General features: G+C 29.1%; 1 protein-coding gene across 3 annotated transcripts in view; it reads left to right on the top strand.

Annotated features, from left to right (window-relative positions):
* The window catches only part of LOC142331721 (H(+)/Cl(-) exchange transporter 7-like), an 81,071-nt gene that overhangs the window by 42,072 nt on the left and 14,596 nt on the right, over positions 1-24,403 (top strand). For all 3 annotated transcript variants that reach the window (XM_075377760.1, XM_075377759.1, XM_075377761.1), the window contains exons 6-15: positions 1,616-1,759; positions 3,729-3,906; positions 6,481-6,612; positions 8,840-8,999; positions 14,265-14,403; positions 15,093-15,186; positions 15,809-15,978; positions 17,205-17,384; positions 19,801-20,016; positions 23,741-23,911. In XM_075377760.1, the coding sequence (XP_075233875.1) occupies positions 1,616-1,759; positions 3,729-3,906; positions 6,481-6,612; positions 8,840-8,999; positions 14,265-14,403; positions 15,093-15,186; positions 15,809-15,978; positions 17,205-17,384; positions 19,801-20,016; positions 23,741-23,911 (1,584 nt within the window). The remainder of the gene's footprint in view (positions 1-1,615; positions 1,760-3,728; positions 3,907-6,480; positions 6,613-8,839; positions 9,000-14,264; positions 14,404-15,092; positions 15,187-15,808; positions 15,979-17,204; positions 17,385-19,800; positions 20,017-23,740; positions 23,912-24,403) is intronic.

Below are 24,403 nucleotides of genomic sequence, written 5' to 3'. Positions count from 1 at the left end.
CTTTTCCTGAATCGCAGGTGTCTGTTAAATCAGTGATTTTATGGGTAGTTGCTTGTTTTAGAGAAACTGGTAGTGTGGATGAACATAAACAGTCTGGCCGTCCTACAGTTTTAAGTGATGCGTCCTTGGAAAGTATCTGTATCTGTTTCATCAAGAAAGTCAGTATGAAAATTGTGTCAACAAACCAGAATGTCTTACAGGAGTATTTGCAGAGTCACAAAGAAGCTGAAACTCCATCCATATCACATTAATATTGTGCATAGCTTCAAGAACCTGAAAGGGGAAAAAGACTATATTACTACTATCAATGGTTTTTCCATTTTATTCACAGCAGTGTTCAGGTATTGGATTATGTTTTCTACTGTTATGAAGCATTATGAAGCATGGTTTCACCTAAGTGGCTATGCAAAATAGCCAGCCATGTAAACAGCCAGAACGACAGACACTGAAGTTCAGAAAACTCTTAAATTTTTCATGAGATCTTGCTACATTCACAGAATATTGAAGTTTGGTGTACAATTTTGCTGAAAAAATTATAGGCCCAATTTTTTTCATGCAGCTGAACATTACCAGGACGTCATCATATCATGCAGTCAGTGGTACTGTTAAATGCTGATGAACAAGACTGCTGGTGCAGTGATGCAAATAGTGAATAGCACAATTTTGCATGATTTTTTTGGAGAATACGTCAGTTCTCATGGATAGATCGCTATATTTAACTCCCACCAACTGTTTTCTTTGAGAACATCTGAAAGATAACGTCTATAAGAACAACCCTTACATAATCAACCAACTGATTTTTGTTCACCTGCATAATACGTAGAGTACACTAGAGTATGTTAATAAAGATTTTTTATAAATATTAATTATTGGGTTGCATATCTTTTGGTTTACTCTGTACAATAATATCTAGTGTCTCCTAATTCAATTTTTGCTACTTTTTATCTATTACATAAGGTTTTTAAATGTCTTCTCTTTTTCTTGCTTGACTGTACAATTTATTTTCTTATTAATGATTTCAACTATATTTCGGGAGCTTTGTTTATTTTACTATTTGTTTTTTTTTTTATTAATCCATACCTGTGATCTATACATTAGGATAAATGTATGTCATTTCTTTACATTGTTTCTTCTATATTATTTAATGAATCCCATTTATACACATTCTGTACAACTAGCAAGTAAGTAACTTTATAGCTTAACTGAGGCAATAAAAACAACAAAAAAAATTATTCATATATAACCTTCTACATAGTCTTCCTTCAACATGATAGCATTTAGATTGGTTATAAAGCTCATTCGAAAGCCTTAGAGAAGTATTCTTTTAGATTCGCCTTTAGGATGCTTGTAACATTTTTTTTTTATGGCATCTATCCACTTGTACCACTCCCTCTTCGCAGCCATCTTGTCTTTAGGAAATATAAAATAGTCTCAAAAGGATGTATATCTAGTGAGTATGGAGAGGGTGCCCCAGCTGTCACTTGGTCAAAAACCTATACAGTAGTGGCTACTACAATTTTTTACTATTATATTTTTTTACTACATCAACTATAATCTTTGATTTAAAAATAAACTATTACTGAATAATATATGTACATGTTTTCTTTTCTTTTAGCCAATAGCTTTAGGTAGTGGTATACCTCAAGTGAAGTGTTACTTAAATGGTGTTAAAATGCCTCGTATTGTTAGATTGAAAACATTATTAGTTAAAACGATTGGTGTTATAACTGCTGTTGTTGGAGGATTAGTTGGTGGAAAGGTAAATTATATTATATCATAAATCCTTTGTTTTTAATATTTTATTGATAAAAAGAAGGAATGTGGAAAAACATTTCCTCAGCAAATACAGCCATAGTTTTCTGTTTCTTTCAGCTGATGCAGAAATAACAAATTATAAGGTTTTACAGGAGGCATAAGAGTTGATGGAAGAGACTTTATTTTGAATTTAATTGAGCTCTAACAAATTTAAATAAAAGTAAGAGAGTAGGTTTAGGGGATATACAATCATAATTATTGTGCTGTTTAGAAGAAGCAGGACTGACAATGATATAAATAATGTAGTTTGTGGAGTTTAAAAGGCTGAAGAAATACCTACAAGTTTTAAAACAGATAATAATTTTTACTATATCAAAGATTTCCCTTCCTGAAAACTTGTGAGGAATTATTTCTGCGGAAATAGAACTTTTCTTGAGGTCAGTTGTACCTTTGAAGTTTGTGGTAAAGAGACATTAGGAGATAACCTATGATGAGATTTCTTGTGATTTTAAGTAGTTGATGCATTTCTCATCGCTCAATAAAATCCAGTCAAATGAAATGACTGAATGAGGTGAAAAATGCATGTTGCTACAGTTTGTTCTAAGGTCTCAAAAAATAGGGCACCCATTTGTTTAACTATCATTTTTCGCTTGCTGATGGAAGATGTGGTCTTATGGTTTCTATATTAATATTAAAATGTATTAATAAGTTCTTTGTTAAATGAGTTTGTCTTCGAGATCAGGGTGTATTTTCAAAGCTCTTATCCCTTAAAGCAGACTTTTAGAAACAATTTGTTTCATTACTGCAGCTTCGTCAAATACCATTTACAAATCTTTTGGCAGGTCTCCTATATGTTAGAAAACATTGAGCTGATACAGTAACTTGTTTATTTTTCTGGGCTTGTTTCTTTTTTATCAAATATTTTGTTTTTGGCTTCCCATATTGAGGGTGTAAGAAAATTTATATTTGGTGTTACTGCTTAAGATGCGACAATTGAATGATTCAGAGGGCGTACCTTATCATTAAAAATTTGTGCCATTTATGCACATTAATTGTCAATCAGAAAAATCCGTACAATTGTGACCAAGAAAAAAATGGCAAAAATCTTTTTTGTTACCCAATATTAAGATAACATCTCAGAAGTTGTAAAAATTATTCTATTTAATCAGTAAAATTACAAAGATTGGATAAGTAAGGTAGAGATAAAAATTTAAAGATTAAAGTAGAGGCATATTATGTCATCCTAGTTTTCAGTTAATTTGATAATATAGGAGTGTAGAGAAGGTACTATAGAGGATAATAAAAATTTAAATTTAAAACCAAATAACTGATGAGGATGCAAGAATTCAAGAATAAGTACAGTACAAAATAGAGGATACCTATCAAATAAAACTGACTGATGATTTAAAAAAAAAAAAAAAAAGTTATTCATATATTAGGAGCCTACAACAGCTAAAAATTCTCATTAAACTCACAGCAGTAATATAATTTTAATAATAGCAATTATCAATTATGAAAGTAAATAATTTAAACAGTGTAGTCAACAACAGGAAAGAGAAAGCTGACATTCTGGAAATTATCTGGTGTTCAACAAACTGTTTCCTGAAGTATTTATTGAATTAATTTAAATGATTGTGAGGTGTCATAGGATGTGCAGTTCAAATATTCTAATGTGATTTGACAATAAATGGAGGTAGTAAATATAATTTTTAATAATTTCATTTTTTCGTGTATTCTTTGTTTAGTAGAAACAGTATGCAGTTGCATGTAACAATCTTGACACATTAACAAATATTTCTGGCACATATGCATAATTCCAGTAAGAATAAGTCTTGAGGAAAAATGGTTAACTACTGATTGTATATTGAAAACCCCGCACCTTGAAGGTTGCAGATGATAAGTTTATTATTATCATGGTGCTTTTTAATTAGTTTATTATGATATTAAATATATGCTAAATTTTTTTTTAACAGGAAGGTCCAATGATCCATTCAGGAGCAGTTGTTGCTGCTGGTATTTCTCAGGGAAAAAGTACATCTTTGAAAAAAGATTTTGGTATATTTAGATATTTTAGAGAAGACCATGAAAAAAGAGATTTTGTGTCGGGAGGGGCTGCTGCAGGTGTAGCTGCTGCATTTGGAGCACCTGTTGGTAATTTGTTATTTTTTTAAAATATTTTGTTACTTATCCTTACAGAGCTGAAGAATGTATATGTTATGATAAATTTGATTAATACGGTGATTATGCGTAATTACTGGTAAATTTGATTAATTGCCTCCATTGTGGATAACATATCTAATTTGTGTATTTAATGTTAATTAGACAAGGTTAGCAAGTGTAGGTTAGGTTACGTTGGTATACGTACCATTCATCAGTGCACGGAATTAACATAATCTAATCAAACATAACCTATGTTCGCTTTGCTTGCTAACCTCATTTAATTAATAGTAATGTTTTGATTATTTAAATAATAATTTCAGTAATTACTGAATTAAATTGTTACTTTAATATGTAAAATATGTTAATATGGAGAATATGTAAAATGATTGGTATATTTAATAAATTGCTGTATATTTATTACATTCCCCAACATTGGAGACAGTTAATTAAATTCACTGATAATTATGCATAACCACCAGATTAATCAAATTTACTGTAACATATAATGCATGGGTCACAACAGAAAGAAAGGTGTCTGTCGGTTTACATTCTTGTGGCTATGATGGAAGTAAAACATTTGCGGATGAGTGGGACTAAAGAGAGTCTGTTTCTCTTAGGATTAATGGTATTCTATAATGATATACTGTACAATCAGTCCTTGCAAAGAACAGAATGAAGATGTTACACGTAGGGTGAAATATCACTTTTTTGACATATTTTGTTTGCTGATATGCAACTGTATATCTTGGGCTCAATGAAGAAGGCATGAGGAAATCACCTTACTCCTTGCTTTCCCTATTAAGCCTAGTACATGATGCTTGTTATTCTTGAGAATCATTGAGCCATTTTTGAAAGTGATGACTCATGTTAGGTTACTTACAATCATTGTGGTTATGGCATTTAACAGGCTTCCTTTTAATTTATAATGTATTAAAGTTAACTAATATGTCTCAATGTGTGTAAAATCTGTTACTCAGAAATGTTTATTAAGTGATTTAAAGCTAGAAAGAAGATGATAATTTTTTTTATTGGTGTTGTATTATAACAGCTATTAAAACCATCAAAAAGGTAGTATTTTCTGTTATTAAGATTATAATTTTGCAATTAAACAGGTATAGTTTGTGAAGTTTTCTTTGTTGACTTTTAAGATAGCAGATTATGTGATTATATATATATATTTATGCAATTTAACGATAGCTTAATTGCAATTTTATAAATGATTGGTTATGAAGTTAAGCATTTGAAAAAATGCTGAATATTTAAAAGGTACTAGGTTATGTTGTGATAATGCAGTATTATGATTTGTACTTTGAAATCCAACACTGATTTTAAAATTGAAAAATTAAAACTGTTTGTTATTATATGATATTTACGTTCACAAAAAAACCAATAAATTCATGAAACAAAAATTCATAAAGAAATGCATTATAGAGAAAATTAAAATAATATTTTTTAATGGGGAGAACTTTAAATATCATGTTAGAAAATCATAAATTCTCCAAAAACCTATAATGTTTCAAATGATGATCCACTCTTTAGAACATGGATGAATTTGAAAGAGGAAAATCTGCACTGAAATTGCATTTTTTTGGCCATTTTTCATGTTTGTTACAACACTGTGGTCTTAGTTTAAACTTATGCAGTACATATTGTCAATAGGAACAAATAACTGGGAATAAGGAGTGTAGTGAAAAGTTTGCAGTTAATGTCCAAGAATAAAAAATCCTAGTTACATGTGTTGATTTCAATAGCAAACTTTTCCAGTTTGCTATAAAGTGTTTATTTTAAAAGTGTGCCACCATCTAAAAATAGTTTCAAAGAACTTTTCACTGATATTTTTAATGTATTAAAACCACCCTATTGGTTTATTTAAAATCTTTCTATTTGGCATATTTTTACAGTCTGGTGAAAAACTTCCTTCATTTTATTAAGAAGGAACTTTAAACTTAAGGAAGGAAGTTTAAACTAAGACAACAATGTTGTAATTTTACTCATGTTATTGTTTCAGTGAGCTGTATTTTCATTAACTTTAAAAAATGTTACCCTTTTATTTGTCCTAACAGTTTTACCATACTAAATTTATTCTCAGTCTGAAGTCTATACTAATCTCGTTATTCTAATTAATGAATGAAAAAAATAATGTGATTAAATAGTTATATTTCAGTTTATGAAAATAAATGATTAATTTAATGAATTTGACAAATTATTTCTTTATTACAGTTTATTAAAAGAAAAAAATATTATATATATATATATATATATATATATATATATATATATATATATATATGTACACACATATGATTTAAGAAAAAGTATAATGTTACTTTAAAATAAAAAAAATAAAAAAATTGAAAGTAGAATTTATCTGAAATCAACAAAAAATAGTTTTTCCTTCCTTAAATTACACAAATTAATGAGAATAAATTTACAAGCAACCTTAGAAATCTACTTAAGTCTCACTTTTTGAAAAATATCTATCATATATCATATATTTAATAAGATATCTATAAGATATCTTATTTTATATAAATTTAAATTACTTATTAAACAGCCTTTTTTCAGGTGGTGTTCTGTTCAGTTTAGAAGAAGGTGCAAGTTTTTGGAATCAAAGTCTAACATGGCGTATATTTTTTGCATCTATTGTGTCAACTTTTACTTTGAATGTTGTATTAAGTGCTTATCATGGTCATCCAGGTAAGATTATATTTTTATTTTATTTTGTTATATTTGTACATTGTTATATTAGTTCACAATTTTTTTTTAACTTAAGATTCTGTTCGTGTAACTTTTATTTGAAATTCATTATACCAGATCACAGTAAACACTAATATATTGTTTTACTTGTTTGAAAAGAAGTTGAAATGCGTACTTTTATTTTTAATAAGTAAAACAATTTTTTTTTATTAGTTATTGTTATTTAAAGCTATTTTATTAGTAAATGTTTCTAAAATAAAGCCCTTGTTTTGTTATCCATATGTATTAATATCTATCAAGTGTTTTTGTAACCTTCAGTTTTTGAAGTCAGAAAAAAATTTTAAACAATTTTTGACAAGTCAAAATGTTTATTTCTCTTCATTATTACAAATAATCTTATGAAGGCTTGTGAAGTTAGATGGTCAGTTTCTTTTGAAAATTATGTATTCAAGATGTCAACAGTCTGCATAATAATTTAGCTTCTAGATCAGTTGTTCTTGGGTTTGATTTCCAGCAAAGGTCTGATTTCTTTTATCTATCACTTTATCTCTCTCATCTGGTTAAAATATAGGTAAAAATATGTTCAAGATCATAATGATAAAAAAGTATAGTTGTTATTTCTTTCTAAATGATGTTGGAGTTGTTGAAAAAAGTTATTCTTTACACTTCTGGTATGATAGCTCTAAATTTCCTCTCTACTTATGAACTTCAATTTTTATTTATTGTGATATACCATAAATATAATCTGTTTTATTTTAATAACGCTTTAGCAAAGTACAGTGTCTAACAAATAAGAATATTGCAAGTTCTTTACACATCGCTTATAACAGAGAAATTAAGTAATCTTCAAATGTTTCATGTAAACTATCTTGCAGTATGTGCTATAGCACAATCTTGTGAAATAATATATTGCCAATATCATGCTGTTAAACTGAAAAAGCCTGATCCACTTATCAGTCTGCAGCAATATTGATAAATAACCCTCTGCTTCCCTGAAAAAAAGTGCTGATAGTGCTCTGATCTACTAGTAAGCTTGCCTGATTAATACCTGCTCTAGTAGTATACAAAACAGTAACGTTCTCTGAATATAATGGTCCTTTTCATTGAGATTTCTTGGGTTTGAGTTTGACCAAAAGTAAAAGTTTTGTTTATTAAAAAACTTTAAAATGTAAAGATTGTCCCATCAATAATGTGTCTAATAGAAATGGATGTATTTGGATTAACTTCTGCAAGTTGGCTTTTAGAAAAAGTTAAGTGATTTAATTTATCATGACCAACCACTTTATGAATAATTTGTAATTTTGAAGGAGTGAAAAGTTATATTTAAGTAAAGGATGTGGTAAAGATTGCATATAGGTAAATGTAAGGTGAATGTCTTCTTTTTGAATTAATTGGTTGTTGCAGTATGGCATCAGTCATTGCCTTTAGGTTGCAAACGATTTTTAGTGGCACATTCCTTTTCACACCACATACTAAATGTACTTCATTCCACTTTCTTATCCATGGTAGACTAGTTTTTAATTTTGAAACTGATCCTCTGCTGTTGTTAATCATTAACCTTGCTCTACACTTTCATTATGTGTTAAACAAATCACTGCATACATGCAGTGTTAAATGTTACATTTTGTTGTTTCATTTACTAAATCCAAGATACGTACAAATACAATGGAGAGAAGCCTTAACCTTAATTCCTCTTATGTAACCAATATTGCCTACTAAAAATATACAAATTTCCATGCTACACGTTTGATTACATGACATAAAAATATTGATCAAGAACATTCTTTATATTTCATACGTATATAAAAAAATCTAACAACACAGTTGTAGGACTTTCATGTCACTATTAATAAAGAAAATATAATTATTATGTTAATGACATGTTGAAAAAATCCCATGTTATAATTACAAGATAATAATATTGGCTTGAGGTTAAAACAGCAAATTTCAGATTTGGTATTATTAGAAAAAAAATGCTTCTATTTCAACAACTTTAAATATTAAAATCGGTTTTCAGTGCCCTTGAAAATGTATAAATTGATACCTCACACGACCATATTTATTACATTTTGTGCAAAGTTTGTTTTTTATTCAGTAGCAACAAAAACAAGCACCATTCTAAAAGCAAGATTGTTATGCACATTAAAATGTATATTTTTTTTGTGTTTATTAGGTTTATTGTAGAATAATTTAAATTATCTTTATTATAGATCATTTTTATTTTCAGGTGAACTAACTTATTCTGGACTGTTGAATTTTGGTTCGTTTAGTAATTTAAATTATGAATTATTTGAATTACTACTATTCATATTAATGGGTGCCATCGGAGGACTATTTGGATCTTTATTCAATTATTTAAACTACAAATTGACTGTTTTTCGAATGAGGTAAATTACTAATTTGGTTTATGAGTTTATGTGTGTTATGCTGAATAATTATGTGATCATATTCTCTAGCTTAGAATTGTCTAATTAATTATAAGAATCATATCTGAACTTGATAACACGTCAGGCACTAATTGTTTCTTTCTGCTACCTTCAAGTAGGAAATAAGTAACGGAAATCGTAGACAAATATATAGGAAGTATCTCCAACTTAACTAGCTCCACCAGTAAAGCAGCTGTTCCACAGTTTATTGTTTTGTCAAGTTGCAGACAGAGCCAGTGTACACGGTTGTTCAAAAAGTAACAAGAATTTTTAATTTCTCCAAAAGTATTTGTACAGTCTTCATTGTTTATCCTTTCCCCTTCAAAGTAGTTGAAAGTAGTTCAATATAGTTGTTCTCCTGTGGTATTATACACTTATGCCAAAGTAGCTTCCAATTTGAAAAACACTGGTGAAATGCTGTTTGGATATCGTATTGATCTTGGCTTGAATTTATCTGTTGTTGAAAAATGTTGTCCCTTGTATATCTTGAAGTTTAAAAAAAAGAAAAAGTCATAGGGAGTCGTGTCTGGAGAATAGGGTGATTGCGGCATCATAAGGTGAATAGGGTGAAGGGCATTATGTTTTGGCCAGAATTGTTAGATAAGTAAAGTGGTGTGTGCCAGTGCAATTGTCATGGTGCAAAGTCTGTAGTTGTCTCTCTAAAGTTAGGGTAGTTTTCTTCGGCTTATAAGACAATCTGGAGAAAACTACTACAATTTGTGTGAGAATGCAAATTGTGTATAACTTCTGGGTATACTCCTTGTTGACTGTATGACCTTGACGTAGAAATTTATGACGAAAAATTCTAGTGTAGTCGAAGAAAACATTTAAAATTCACTTTTGATCAGAATGACGTGCTTTCTTTTGGTCTTGGCTTCTCAGAAAACTTACATTAGGACAATTGAGCCTTCATCTCAATGTCAGCCTTACACCCATGTTTTCTTTGAGCAAGTCTGGGTTGTCAGTGATGTAAGCAAGATCTTGCTTAACAATTTTTATGCAATGCTATTTTTGTTGAAAATTTAGCAGTTTCAGAACAAATTAGGCTGACACCTGGTTCCTGTTCAAAACATTAGTAATCACTTTGCATGAGCTATATGAAATTGCTATTTCTTTGGCAGCCTCTCTAATGGTGATTCTGCAATTAGCAAGCACAATTTCTTTAACTTTGTCAACATATTATCAATGATTGATTTGTTAGGATGCTCAGACCTCATGTTGTCTTTGAAGTCTTCTCGACCTTCCTGATAGCATTTGTACAACTCATAAATTCATGTTTTTAACATAGCATCATTGATAAAAGGCATTTTTTAATCATTTAAATGCTACACTACATTTAATTCCATTTTTAATACAAGATTTTAGACAAATTCTATGATTTGACATTTCGCCACACAAAAAAATCGTAGACACAGTAAAGTACATCTTGCTTTTTTGTTCGCCAAACACAAACTTAAGTACTGCAGCTGGCTGAAAATTAACACATACATCACTGTACTACCAATATACAGGAAAAAAATCAACTCAATTAACAAGATACAATGCGTGCAATTAAAAACTTTACGTTACTTTTTGATCAGACTTTGTATCAGCTGGCTCATTATCTGTACAAGTAAGAAAGGATCAAGATTTGGGGAAAAATAGTCTATAATCTACTCACTGAGGAATTGCAATTCCCATTTTGAGATCAGAGAAGTTTATTATCATTAATAGGACCTGTATTCTTGCATAATATTTGTTCAAAAACAAACATGTTTTTTCTTTTACAATTCATTTTTGCAGGCTTTTGCTACATTGTCAACTGTCTTATAGGCTTACCATATTTTTTTGGGTCCAACCCAGGACATATTTCTGAAATTACTTAAAAGTCTTAACAGTTTACTGAAACATTAAACTTCTGTTGCTGTGATAGCTTCCAATTTCAGAACTACATTATTAAATAACTGTAGAGTACCATATAAAAATTTCAAAAACAGTTCACTTTCTAGATTTTCAAAAAAAAATCAAATAATAATTTTGGGCATTTATCACAAGATAAGAAGTATGATTTTAGGTCATCAAAAATAGAAAGAATTCTTTCTATTGCAGGTAACAAACTAAAGAACCTTGTGCTGCTATGAGATAATACTTTTTTGTAATCTGTTTCCACAAATTCACAAAACTCTTTAAGTTTTGTTACTCTTACTGTATATATTGAAAATATTTATAACAATAACTTCTATGTCCAGGGTAGAGAATCACATACTGTTTGTATTGAATTGTTTACAATATGGGTTGAACAACCAATTCCTAAAATAGGTCTATCTAAATCACTTTCAACTTTTCTGAACACATTTTCATTCCCCTTTCTCTTCACACCACCAAAATGTTAGTGTTATCAGCAGTATAACAAACCGACTTTGCTTCAAGTTTGTATATTTTCACACACTGCAAAAGATACTGAGTCATAATTTGGGCAGTTTCACCTGACACTTCAACATTTAAAAGTTTAACTTGAATTCCCTCCTCCAGACTGAAATGTCTTACAACAATTGGAACAAGTTTTACTTCACTTCTGTTTGAGGTATCCATCATTACCGTTACATAATTAATATTTTCTAAAGAACGCAATATATTATCAAAAATAAATGTCAAAATTTATTTTTATAAATTTTAGGAATGTTATTACCTTGGTTTTTATTCCAGCAAATGAAAATTTTGGGTCTTATAGTTTTTTAACCAGTTTAGATGTGCGGTGTGATGTTATGAAACTGAGTTCGTGTCTTGCAGTATGGTATGAAAATGTAGCTTTCGCAGCACACTCCAGATCACTGTTATTGTTATTCCCAAATTTTGGCTTTAAAAAATATCTCTTACGTTTGCCGAAGCAGTAGCATTAATAGCACTCCTATGTTTGGCTGTTTTCATGTGGTCTTCAATATCACCCTTTCCTTTATGTGCAATAGAAAATTCTCCAGTACATAGATTGCAATAAGCACGTTCATTGTTACTGTCATTACACAATTTCAAAAATTTGTATTCCTGTTGCAGGTTTACATTAAACACACATTTTCTTTTGCCCATTGCTAAATGATAAGACAAAAAACAAATAGAGATAAAATGATCAAAAACGTGTAGACGAGTTACTTCAGATTTGAAACAAAATAATTACATTGCCCCTGTTGTGAAGCCAAATGACAAAGTAAAAAGTTGTGGTGAGATTGGTAGCCACGCCTCCATCAAAATTGACATCAGCACTTGCTTCAAGGTCAGCTGAGAGATGCATGGCAGTAAGAGAATGTTTAAAAGTGCGATGTCTAACGTATAGGTTAAAATTAAAAAAGTCCTCACCAGTCATAAAATTCTCAAACCCCGGACATTTTTGCAACCCTGGACATTTGATGCCTAACTATGTAACCAGCCAGCCAGTATATTGACTCTTCAGGCATCTTTCCAAAATGAAGGAAATATATAACTAAAGCATCATTTTTTTTTTTGAAAATTATAAATGTTGGATAACAAATGTACAGGGTGGCATATGAAATGATCCGAAATTTGTTTTGGCAATAATTGTTTAGGTTAGTAATTATTAATGTGTTTTATGTTGGCAGAAGTGACAGCAGTTCATGATTATTAGTTTCTTCTCTTTTTGAGTGCGTTGTTTGTGTATTGTTTCAAGATGGCTGGCAAAAGAAGACTGACGAACAGCACGTAAAGCCTATGTCATTTTTTAATGAAATGAAAAGTGTTGTTCTTACACAAAGACGGTTTCATGCATATTTTCAAAGTTGATGGTCGCTCTCATTTAAAACTGTATGTAGACTTAATGAAAACTTTAATAGTGATGGTTCAGTATTTGAGAGTAAGCGAGAACTGCCTGCTGATGTTCGTTCTCCACAGAATGTTGAATCTGTTAGAGCAATGTTGCTGAGAAGCCCGAGCAAGTCAACAAGAAAAGCAGCAGCGCAACTTGGGATTTCTAGGCAATCTGTGCAGCGAATTTTAAAAACCAATTTGCATTTGTATCTGTACAATATAACAGTGTTGCCTAAATTAACGGTTGACAACAAACATCAAAGAATGGCATTCGCTGACCGGGCTGTGAACCAAGACCTATTCTTGAACAATGTTTGGTTTTCAGATGAGGCAAATTTTCACCTAGACAGGATCATTAATAAACAAAATGTGTGTTTTTGGGCTTCTGTAAATCCACGCGTGCTTCATGAAAAGATGCATCACACTCCAGTTATTATGGTATGGACCGCTACCTCAAGTTATGGGGTAATAGTGCCATTCTTTTTTGAACAGTCAGTGAACGGTGAACGTTATCTAACTATGCTGCGTAATAATATTGTTCCTCAGCTTCTTGCAAAAGGGGTTTCAATTAGAAAACAAGTGGTTCATGCAGGACGGAGTCAGACCACACACAGCTAATGTTGTTTTAGACTTTCTGCATGAAACTTTTAATGCAAATGTTTTTTATCTGATTTCCTAATTGTTTTGTGTGTGGGACAGAGCTGGTCCCTTGACAGTCCTGATTTGAATCCATGTGATTATTTTCTTTGGAGATTTATTAAAGAAAAAATTTTCCCTAAACATCCTCGTATAGTGATGGAACTGCAAGTGCTGATCACTGAAGTGTGCAACAAGATAACCGAGGATATGTGTTGTTCAGTTATTAATAACATAGGAGTTGAAGAAGTTGCTAGATGTGATATGATAGTGGTCACATTGAACATTTGATAAACAGAATATAATCTCCACTAACATGTATTTTACTTTTTCTGTATTGTGATTCAAATAAATATTTTTTAACAAAATCAAATGTGGATCATTTCATGCACCACTCTGTTAAAATAATGAATATGTTATATTCTACCTCATATGTCATCACTACAATTTTGTCAAATTAAGGAGCAGATTCAATCCTCAGGTGCAGTTTAAAAACTAGTATCACAAAATGTATAATTCAATACTTGGTTTTAATGGCTGGGCTCTCCCTTTTATTTTATTACTAAACTCAAGTTTGTTATATTCCAAGATTAAAATAATTAATTTGTAGTATTTGGGGAATTCCAGAATCTTAAACACTAACCTTGATTGTGTTTGACATAAAGGAAATGGTCATAAATGTTTTTACGGCTATATTTTTTGAACTATAACACTCTTTGATGCAAGCTATATATGATAACTGGCCTTTTATTTTCAATATATAATTATATGAATTAATATGTATACTTGTTCCAGATATGTAAGTATTCGTTATTTGAAAGTTACTGAAGCTATATTAATAGCAGCTACTAGTGCATCTGTTGCAATGATCATGTTGTATTATATGAATGACTGTAAACCACTGGGGCAGGATCCTACAAAATTTCCTCTGCAGGTAACCTTTTATTTTTAATCAATAATTGTTTCTTAATATTTTGAATTACATTACTTTTTTTTACATGCCAGTTTCTATTATTATGAATCTCAAACAGTTAATTTTGTTTACCTATTTATTTACTGTATCATCTTGTATTCTTCAGAATAGTAACCATCCAGAAATTACAACACAATGCTAAGGAATGGAGAGGGTCTTTGAAAACATAATGATTGTGTTGTTGGGATAGTTTTAATAAATTTTTTATGTCAGTATGTTTTTGAAAAACTGTAAATCAACTAGGATAAATTTTCCATATGTAGTTTTTTGAATTTCCATTTAGTCTCATGTAATTAAAAAAAATCACACTTTGAATAATTTATGGAGGAAAAATGGATTTACTAAGATGAAAACTGAAAAATTTTTCTATAATTAAATATGTACTAATTAGTGTACATAAGTATTAGGAAATAAAATCCTTTGTTTATACTTAGTGCAAAATAAAAAATATAATAAATTATATTTTAATCAGTTTTTGTTTAATTGATGTAATTTTGATTTTATGGTGAGTGGGTTATATACAATCATGTGATGGTTTATGGTGAAGAGGGAGGGAGTCAAAAATGAGAAAATTAGCATGATATAATTTATGGATGGGCTCTTTTATATAATATTAAATTTATCTTAAGTAATCTATTTTCTGTTTTTAGATGTATTGTGCAGATGGTGAATACAATGCATTAGGTGCTTTATGGTTACAACTTCCTGAAGCTACTGTTCGTTCTTTATTTCACGATCCTAAAGGTAATTTCTTTTATTAGCAGATTTTATTATATTAAAAAAAAAAAAAAAATAGCTTCATTCTAATAGTGTGCACTGATTTAAGATTTAAGAAATCTTAATTATCTTGGTCTTATTTAAAAGTGAAATGATGTCACGCATAAGAATAAATTAATGTAACTATTTATTTACAACAATAATTCTGACATCTTCTATTAGGTTACTGACAGAAACAGCACTTAGACATAAATTTCAGTTTAGTATCTAAATTATTTGCCTCGTAAACTGGAGATAATTTAATAAAAGCTGAATTTGTTTGAACTGTTTACTATTGCTGAAACTGCTGATTTCTATAAAAGATTAATTATTTTCATTTCTATATATTATTGAATTTGTACTGAAATTTCTATAAAATGTATTATTTGTTGGGATTGAAAAGATATTTTATACTAATAAAATAAGAATTCTTTTATAGAACTGATTTTTTAACAGGCTTTAAAAAATGAGGATGTCATCATTTTCTGATTATTATTATGTTTATGTATGTGATTTTTTAACTTTTAATATTATTTCCCTTTAGATTGTTTTAAAATTACACTTGTTGAACAATTAATGGAATAATTGCAGTTTATTTTTTGGTTTTCAGGTTCACAAAATATACAAACATTATTATTATTTGTTACTGCATATTATTTATTAGCTGTAACAACATATGGTTTATCAGTTTCACTTGGTTTGTTTATTCCAAGTTTACTGGTTGGAGCTGCTTGGGGCCGTATCATTGGAATCACACTAGAAATTATATTTCCTGATGCAGTATGTATTATAATTTAATGGACATGTGATATTTGTTGTTTCTTTTAATAAATAATTTTTCATGATTAACTTCTTTTATAGGATAAATGTTACCTGAAATTTTATTGTGAAGCTAGTGTTCCCTTTTTATCATAGTAACACATTGAGCGTTTTTTCTTTACATTTGGTAATTGTTAGCATGATTTGTCTCTTCCCTATGATGATGTTACAGATTTGAGTCTACATGGAAACTATGATTATTATTAAATTAAAACCAATTTATAATATAAGAAAGCAGTTAACATGGTTCCAAAATTTCCTTGCCTGAATTTAACTTGTTTAACTCCCAAAATGGATTAAAGAGAAATTAACCCATCCCCTTGTACAGTCATCATGCCACTCCCTCATTTATACAAAATTGCAGCCTATTTTTTTTTTTCATTTTTGTACAAGAGACCTTTAAATTTTATGAAATGTAAAAATTCAGGTACACAACATTTTGACTCTGTTCCTCTTTCCTTGTAATATTCTATCATATAACAGCTAAGAAATTTACCAGAATTAAGTAGGTTCTATACAGTTTGTGCATTTGCCACCTTCTGGTCCTAAAATCATTTCTTGAACCCTAAATATAATGGAATGTAATATAATAATATTATATGATATGACATAATATAATTGAGTATAATATATATAATTGAAGTGTTGATAAAAAATGTAATATTTATTATGTACTTTATATTATATATTATCATGTCCAGTATATTCTATTTAATTTAGTACTGAACATGATACACAACTCTACTCAGCTAATATTAATATAATATTTCTATTGGGACTTAAAAAAAAAAAAAAAAAAAAAAAAACCATTTCTTTATGTTTATTTTAGTATGATAAAATAAATTTGATTATTTTCCCTCCTGTGAATTGCTGCAAATTTGACATCTTCTGAGACAGAGACTTCACAGATATATTATTGAATAATAATAATATAAAATTCTTGTAATTACTTAATTTCTAAATTAGCTAGAATATAACTTAGTGTACCAATGCATTCTGTTAACTAAAGTCACTATCAACAAGATTTCTAATGCAATTATTGAATAACTATATTGTGTAAGATCTTATATGTGTTAAGAAACACTAAAAATTGAAAGGATTGCAAGGATTTTTTTTAATTTCCTGAAAAAATAGTTTAAGAAAGAATAGATATTTGTTAACTGCCTAATACTCTAATTTTTTTCTAGTGTTGGATAGATCCAGGAAAATATGCGTTAGTGGGTGCTGCAGCTCAACTTGGTGGTATTGTTAGAATGACAATTAGTTTAACTGTTATTATGATTGAGGCAACTGGCAATATATCATTTGGTTTACCATTAATGGTTACTCTTATTACTGCTAAATGGGTTGGAGATTTTTTCAGTGAGGTAAATAATCATATTATTTATATATCTATCTGTTTACAAGCAATTTATGTTTAAATAAATAAAAAGTGGTTTTAATGTTTTTTGTTCACATAAAAAAAATCGGTAATGTATTTAATATTCTATAAATGAGTGGCTTGAATGTGATGTACTTGGGAAAGCTTAAAACTAAGTGAGAAATTGTATTAAATCTACAATTTAGTAATTGTAAAGTAATAGTATTTATTGTATAAGATACACAATATTATACTTTTATAAGTCTGTTTAATTTTTTAAATGTAAATGACCTGTCTGTTTACAAAATGGCCACTTGTTATCCACATTCTTGTATATATCTAGTACTGATTTCTTACTATTAAAAAATGGAAGAATTAAATACTAATAAAAAATTATAATTGTATCTAAAATGATTGTAACATTAAGGAGCAATTTTAGCAGAAGGTAATACTTATATAGTTATTATATCCAAGTTATATATCCTATATATATATTATATAGTTACTTATATCCAAGCACAGGAAATTTTTTGTTTATTTCTATGTTGTGGCTACACTGCTTGACACACCCGTTCTTTAAGTTGTCTGTGTAGTGTGAGGTTATTGTTCTTTGGTTATTTAGCAATTTTCATGTTATAATTAGTGTTTTATCAAAGTTTATTTAATTTTTTATTATAAAATCATATTTTTGTATTTTTTGTTCTCTTCAATGTGTAATTACATAACTCCAAGAAAACTTTTGAAAATTGTTTCTCTTTCTGATCATACCAGTATGACAAAATGACAAATAGCTTCTGAGTGTAGTGTTAGACTAGGGACAGTGAATGCTGTTTTAAAACAATTTAAAGAAACTGGTTCCTTTTTACTTGAAAGGAAAGGCAGATGTGGCCGTAAAAGAAAAGCTACTCTCAACACAAGTGAGAAAAAACAAACTTGATCCAAAATTATCTGCTATGGATTTAAATCGAGAATTAGTTGCCAGTAGAAGATATTTGCATGTAACAACTGTTAGACGCTGTCTTGTAGTTGGATGAAAAGCTCATAAGCCAGCTAAAAAGTAGCTTTTAACACCAGCAATATGCAAAAAAAATTAGGCTCCTGTGGCCCAAAGAATATGCTAAGTGGACCAGATAAGATTGAAAAATGTTATGTTTTCTGACAATTCACATTTTTATGTTCATTTTCTAAGTAACAGTTCCGTATGTTACAAAAGTATCAGATGAAAATACATCACTGGCTCACATCCAACAATCAGTTAAACATCCCAGAAAAACTGTTTTGGTGCTGCTTCATGTTTCAAGGTGCTGTTAATTACTACTAGTAGATGGTATGTTGAAAAGTGATGGATATATCAAGATTCTGAAGGAAAGGATTATAACACAACTTCAAAACAAATTTCCCCAAGGCAACAAAGTATTCCAACAAAATTTGGCCCCATTTCATACTGCTAAAAACATGGAAAAATATTTTGAAGAATGAAAACTGAAATTACTCCTGTGTCCAGGCAACTCTTCAGACTTAAACCCAGTTGAAAATCTTTAGGTAATAAGAAAATATATAGTATAGGTATAGGTAAAATATATATATAAGGTATAGTGAAAAAATGACTCTCAAAAATGAATTGTACCACAAAAATTGATGTTATTAAAACAATAATATTGATATGCTTTAATGGTGAAGAAATCAAAAAATGTGTGATACACTTTTTGAATCGATACCAAATCGTGTACTTGAAGTAATTAAGAATAAAGGAGGGCATATTAATTATTAAATATTCATAAATTGTACAAGTGTGGCTTCTTTCTAAATAAAGTTACTTTTTTTATTAAATAACATTTGTGTTGGGATTAATTTATACGCTACTGTAGGTTGTTTATTTTTAGGTCAGTTCATTTGGCTGACTTACAACTTATAAATTGTTTAAAGAATTTGCTGCTGTTTATTTTAAAGTTTTTTTTTTTGTATTTGTCAGCCACTTAAAATTTGGTGTTTGTTGAAGTAAAGGATTCATTTTGCTTCAAAGCATTGGAATCAGTGTGTTGCACTTAAGGGAGACTATTTTGGAAAGGAACACGTAAATGAGATTCTGGGTAGTTTTTTAAAACTATAGCTGTCTAATACGAGGGTGGACCATCCTTGTATTATTTTTTTTTTTTTATTAGAATTTCTTTTATAATTTATTTACTTTAATTTTTGCTTTTGTATTATTTGCTTCTAATCATCCACAAGTACTGTATGATTGTTTTACAATCGATAATCACATCTAATTTTTAATTTTTCAGATTTTTTTTACAAACTATTCTTGATAATTTTATCTTTTTGGTTTTTAAATTACCTTTTTGGAATAAATTATCAATTCTTATTTATTTTAATTATAATGGTTCAGCCTTTTAATTTATATCTTTGTGATTTTTTTTTTACAGGGTATATATGATATCCATATACAATTATCTGGAGTACCAATATTAGCATGGGAGCCACCTCCTTTGTCATCCAACAAAAGAGCTTGTGAGTTTATGAGTTATCCAGTTTATACTTTACGTCCAATAGAAACTGTGGGCCATATTGTTGATGTTCTAAGACGCACGACTTATAATGGATTTCCTATAACTGATATTAATATTGACACTCCTGTAAATGTAAGAATTAATGATATTTTATTGTTTTTTTTTTTTTTAATCATAAAATAATAAATAGAAAGATACATTATAAGTAGTAAAATTTATTATGTTCACCACAATAAAAAAGCAAGAAGATTTAGTGTGTACTAAGTTTCCTTAGTCTATGCAATGGAAAAATCTTTATAAACTATATAGCTTCCTTTGTTAATGGTAATTATTGTGTTTTATATTCAGTAATGTCATTGTAGATTTACCAGTTGTAAGTATCTTGGACATATTTTACATATACAGAGTCATAGAGCAACATATACATGAAGACTGTCTCTTACTTGGTTTATTTTTTAAATTTTATTCTATTTTATTTTTATTTGATTGATTCTTTGGCTTTATATGTTTACTAGCTGGCCCGTCTAGCCAGAACCTGGACCCTAAGGGTTGTTATCCTTATGATTGTGAGAATAATACCGATACATTTTAATTGTAGTATTCAGGCTTTATAGAAACCTGAGAAATAAAACTAAATTACAAAAGGTAGAATAATAGTAACTAAAGTACACTCACTTTTGATGAAGAAAAATTCATAAAGAATCATGATGTGTTAGAGCGAGAGTGTACCTAATGCATGCTAAAGTTAGCCTTCAACCAACTAAAACAATTATCCCATTTGAATTTTGAAAACCACATGATTGCAGAGATTTATAAGAACATCTCATTGCATTTCCAAAACAGTGCTCCAGGAGCATCCCATTTGTTACCAGTTGATATGATGATTGATCTTGCCTCCCACGAGGTGCTTGCATATCTCACCACTCTAGCCTCACACGCAGTCCCCATGGGGAAGCCCATCATTGTTAAACAGAAAATTTTTTAATTTATTTAATATTATTTTAGTTAAAGTAAATTTAATTCTATTATTTTTGAAATGTAATTCATTCGACTGATTCGAATCATTCAGTTCAAACCCGGCTCACACAGTGATAGAGACACACACAGTTCATAGTTCATTAATTTAATTCATTAAAGTTTGTGCTTTAACTAGGAAATCTCCACTACTATATATATATATATATATTTTTTTTTTCTACATGAAATCCTGAAAAAACAAAAACCTCCTTCCTCTTTATATAATAGTATAGATATAGTATAGCTATCACTTTATTTGCTCATGTAGCTACATAATTTATGTATTTGTCAAGCAGGATAAATGATGTTAAATAATGTTGAAAATAGTAACAGTAACAGGAGTAATTTTATTTCCTATCATAGATTAAAACTGCTGATGATAAATGCGGTTCGTCATTTTCTCTTCATTTGAATCCTTTCTTGTACCATTTTCCTTAAGTCTTCAAGTACTTTTCCTGTCTATCATCATCATCATGTTAATTTTTGTTCATCCAATCATAAATCTTTCTTTCTAATTTATATCATTTTAGATTTTATTTTTTCGTTGTTTTCTTCAATGTACTTTGTAGCCTTAAATAAACCATGTAGAAAATTGGATCTTAGCAGCAGAATATAATTATTTATAAAAATTAACTTTCCCACTTATTGCTTTATTATTTCCTCCTCATAAGTAATTTTTTTGAAAATTAAATTAATTAAACACAAATAAAAATTAATTTAGTAGTCATAAATATAATAGACTATATTGTATTATGTTTATAAAACTTTATCCACATGATTGTGTATGCAGCAGGAAATATAAACATTTCTAGTTTATTTATGTTTTGTTTCAATTTATTTCTTTTGGCAGTTAATTTGCATTCCATATTAATCTTGTTATTCCTTTTATATATATTTCAAAAGCTTCCAACCTCTTGTATCCTTTCTTTTCTGTTCTGTAAAACAATTTATTCCAGATATATCTTTTAACCATTATCTTTCTTATATCCATGTCTATCCTCTGTTTTTGTCTCTTTAACTATTCTTAATCGATATTTTAATTCTGTGTTGTTCTGGTGTGTATTATGCAGTTCTTATTTTATTTGTGTGATTTGTAAATGGCTTATAAATGAAATTAAAATGGTATCAACTTATTTGCAAAGTGTATTAGATGTTTTTGAATCTAGGTAGTTACATTTTTTTGTTACATAATATTTTGGCAATGATAAAAATCATTGTTGAATTTTGTTACTGTTTGTCAATATATCTAAAGAAAGGTTATACTCTGCTGAACAATGAGGTAAATTTTTATTTTCCCTTGTATGTAAATAATTCTTTAGTTACCAAGAACTGGAAATTATTATGTAGGGGTCTGGTATAGAAAAATAAATTGTTTATCTTTAAAATAAAAAAATGTACATTTTTGAACACCTAAAGAAATGGCTCACTGGATGAAGATTCGATTCAAATGATGAGGTCAAAACTGAGACAACTGCTTATTTGCAGAGTTGGACAAATCGCATCATAGGGAAGATATTAAAAAGTTGTAAAGTTGTTGATCTATATTGTAAGTTAAGTACATTTAAAAATAAAAAAACTTCTTTTGACAAATCTTGTTTTCTTTGTCAGGCCAAGAATTTTTCAAATGGCCCTCATATAATAAGTTATGAATAATATCTCAAGCTTCTGATACACGTAATTATCTATTTTATCCAGTTTCTTTAATTATTCAAATTTGTAATGATTAATCACAATGTAATGTAATGATTAATAATGATTAATGAATTGAACAGTATTTTCTGTGGGTAGTACCTAAAAATTCAAATCTCTTTACTTTCCCATCTAGATAGCATTATAGCAGAGCTATAGCTCTAGAAGGGAAAATATTGTAATCGGTCCAGTTTGGGAATATGCAGTTTTCACCAGATCTGACATTTTGATACCTGAAACCCAAAAAAAAACTGGATGGAAATTTTCCAGATGCTAATGTTCATATGTACATGTGAATGTTCAGTGTTGGCCTCACCTTATTTCTCCAGAACTACTGGACATTTGACCAAACTTGGTCAGATTACTTCTATGTTTGGGGCATTTGATGCCATTAAATTTTCAACTTAAAAGGTCAAAAGGGTGAGGCTGTAGAACAAGGTCACCCTCAGAAGCTTGAGATTTCACTTAATTAAGGTTTTTCTTAAGCAGATTTTTTAACTATTAAAAAATTAAAATATTTACTAAATTGCACCCCCCCCCCACATTGACATCATAGGTGAGTGGTAGAATTAGAATTAAAGTGTTAAAAAAGTAACTTGGTCTGGCTGGGTCGTGAACTTGATTGCCCAGTTGATTTGGTACCAGGTACGTATTAAGCCTCTTAAGCTATACCAGTCTGCCAACTACAAGCAAAATTTGTTCTATGCAAGTTGTGAAATTACATTAGTTTAGTTAGTGCTGACTGTCGCCGCTAGTACCACCACATCCGCACGAATTAAATACTGTATGTGCGCTTTAGTTAGAATCATTGAATTAAATAAAGGAAAAAAATATTATATTTAGGTAAAATGATAACTATTTTAAATTAATTTTTGTGTAAGTCATGCATCAGAAACAACTATGTTGTCAGCTTTTTTCCTTTCATTCCTTGCCAAAAAGAATACTAACTGATGTATAGCTATGTTAAGAGCAGCAAGAATTATCTTGATAAATTTCTATGACAATTTGTCCAAATGTGATCAGATGTTATGCTTTGCAATATTATATATATTTATATATAATAGATTATTCATAATTGTATAAATAAATGTTTTATTGGAGATAGATTTATTTTTATTGAAATAAACTAATGGAAGTATTTTTATTCTAGAGTGTTGATGGAGCTCAGTCATTTGGTCGTTTAAAAGGTCTAATATTAAGATCACAGTTAATAGTTTTATTACAAAATGAATCTGTTTTTAATGAAAATTATACTTCTGGTCTTATGTATATATCACCTGGTATATTCCGTAATGAATATCCTAGGTATCCTACAATAGAGGTAAATACAATATATTTTATTATTCTTTGTTACTTATAAATATGCATTCAACAAGTTTGTTTTAGATCAATAAGTAACTAAGTAGTAGCCAGGTATTTGTCATCCGTTTTGGTAGATATTGGTCCACAATTACAGAAAAATGTATGTATGAATATGTGTTAGCATTTATTTTACTTAATAAAATTAATTTCCAAGGTTGGTTAGTGTATAGTTATGAAACTTAATTGGAATGGTAAATACTGTTAAATTTTTACAAAAGTCAGTCTAGGAATAGGATTTTTCCTCTTGAGGTAGGTTTAGTTTGGTGAAAATTTTAATTGGGAATTTTTTTAAGGCTTTAAGAAGTAGTATAAAAAAATAAATTTATTACTTTTAATGATCATGACTACTTTAGATCTTTAACTATGACATTTTCACAAATTAAAAATTCAAGATAGTTTGTTTTGAAATTACAGTTGAATATTATATTTTAAAAATCATAGCAAACAAACA

This window comes from Lycorma delicatula, chromosome 10 (genome assembly GCF_047948215.1).
Source record: "Lycorma delicatula isolate Av1 chromosome 10, ASM4794821v1, whole genome shotgun sequence".
Classification (NCBI taxonomy): Eukaryota; Metazoa; Arthropoda; class Insecta; order Hemiptera; family Fulgoridae; genus Lycorma; species Lycorma delicatula.
Note: the sequence above shows the minus strand (reverse complement) of the source record. Positions and strands in the feature narration are given on the sequence as shown.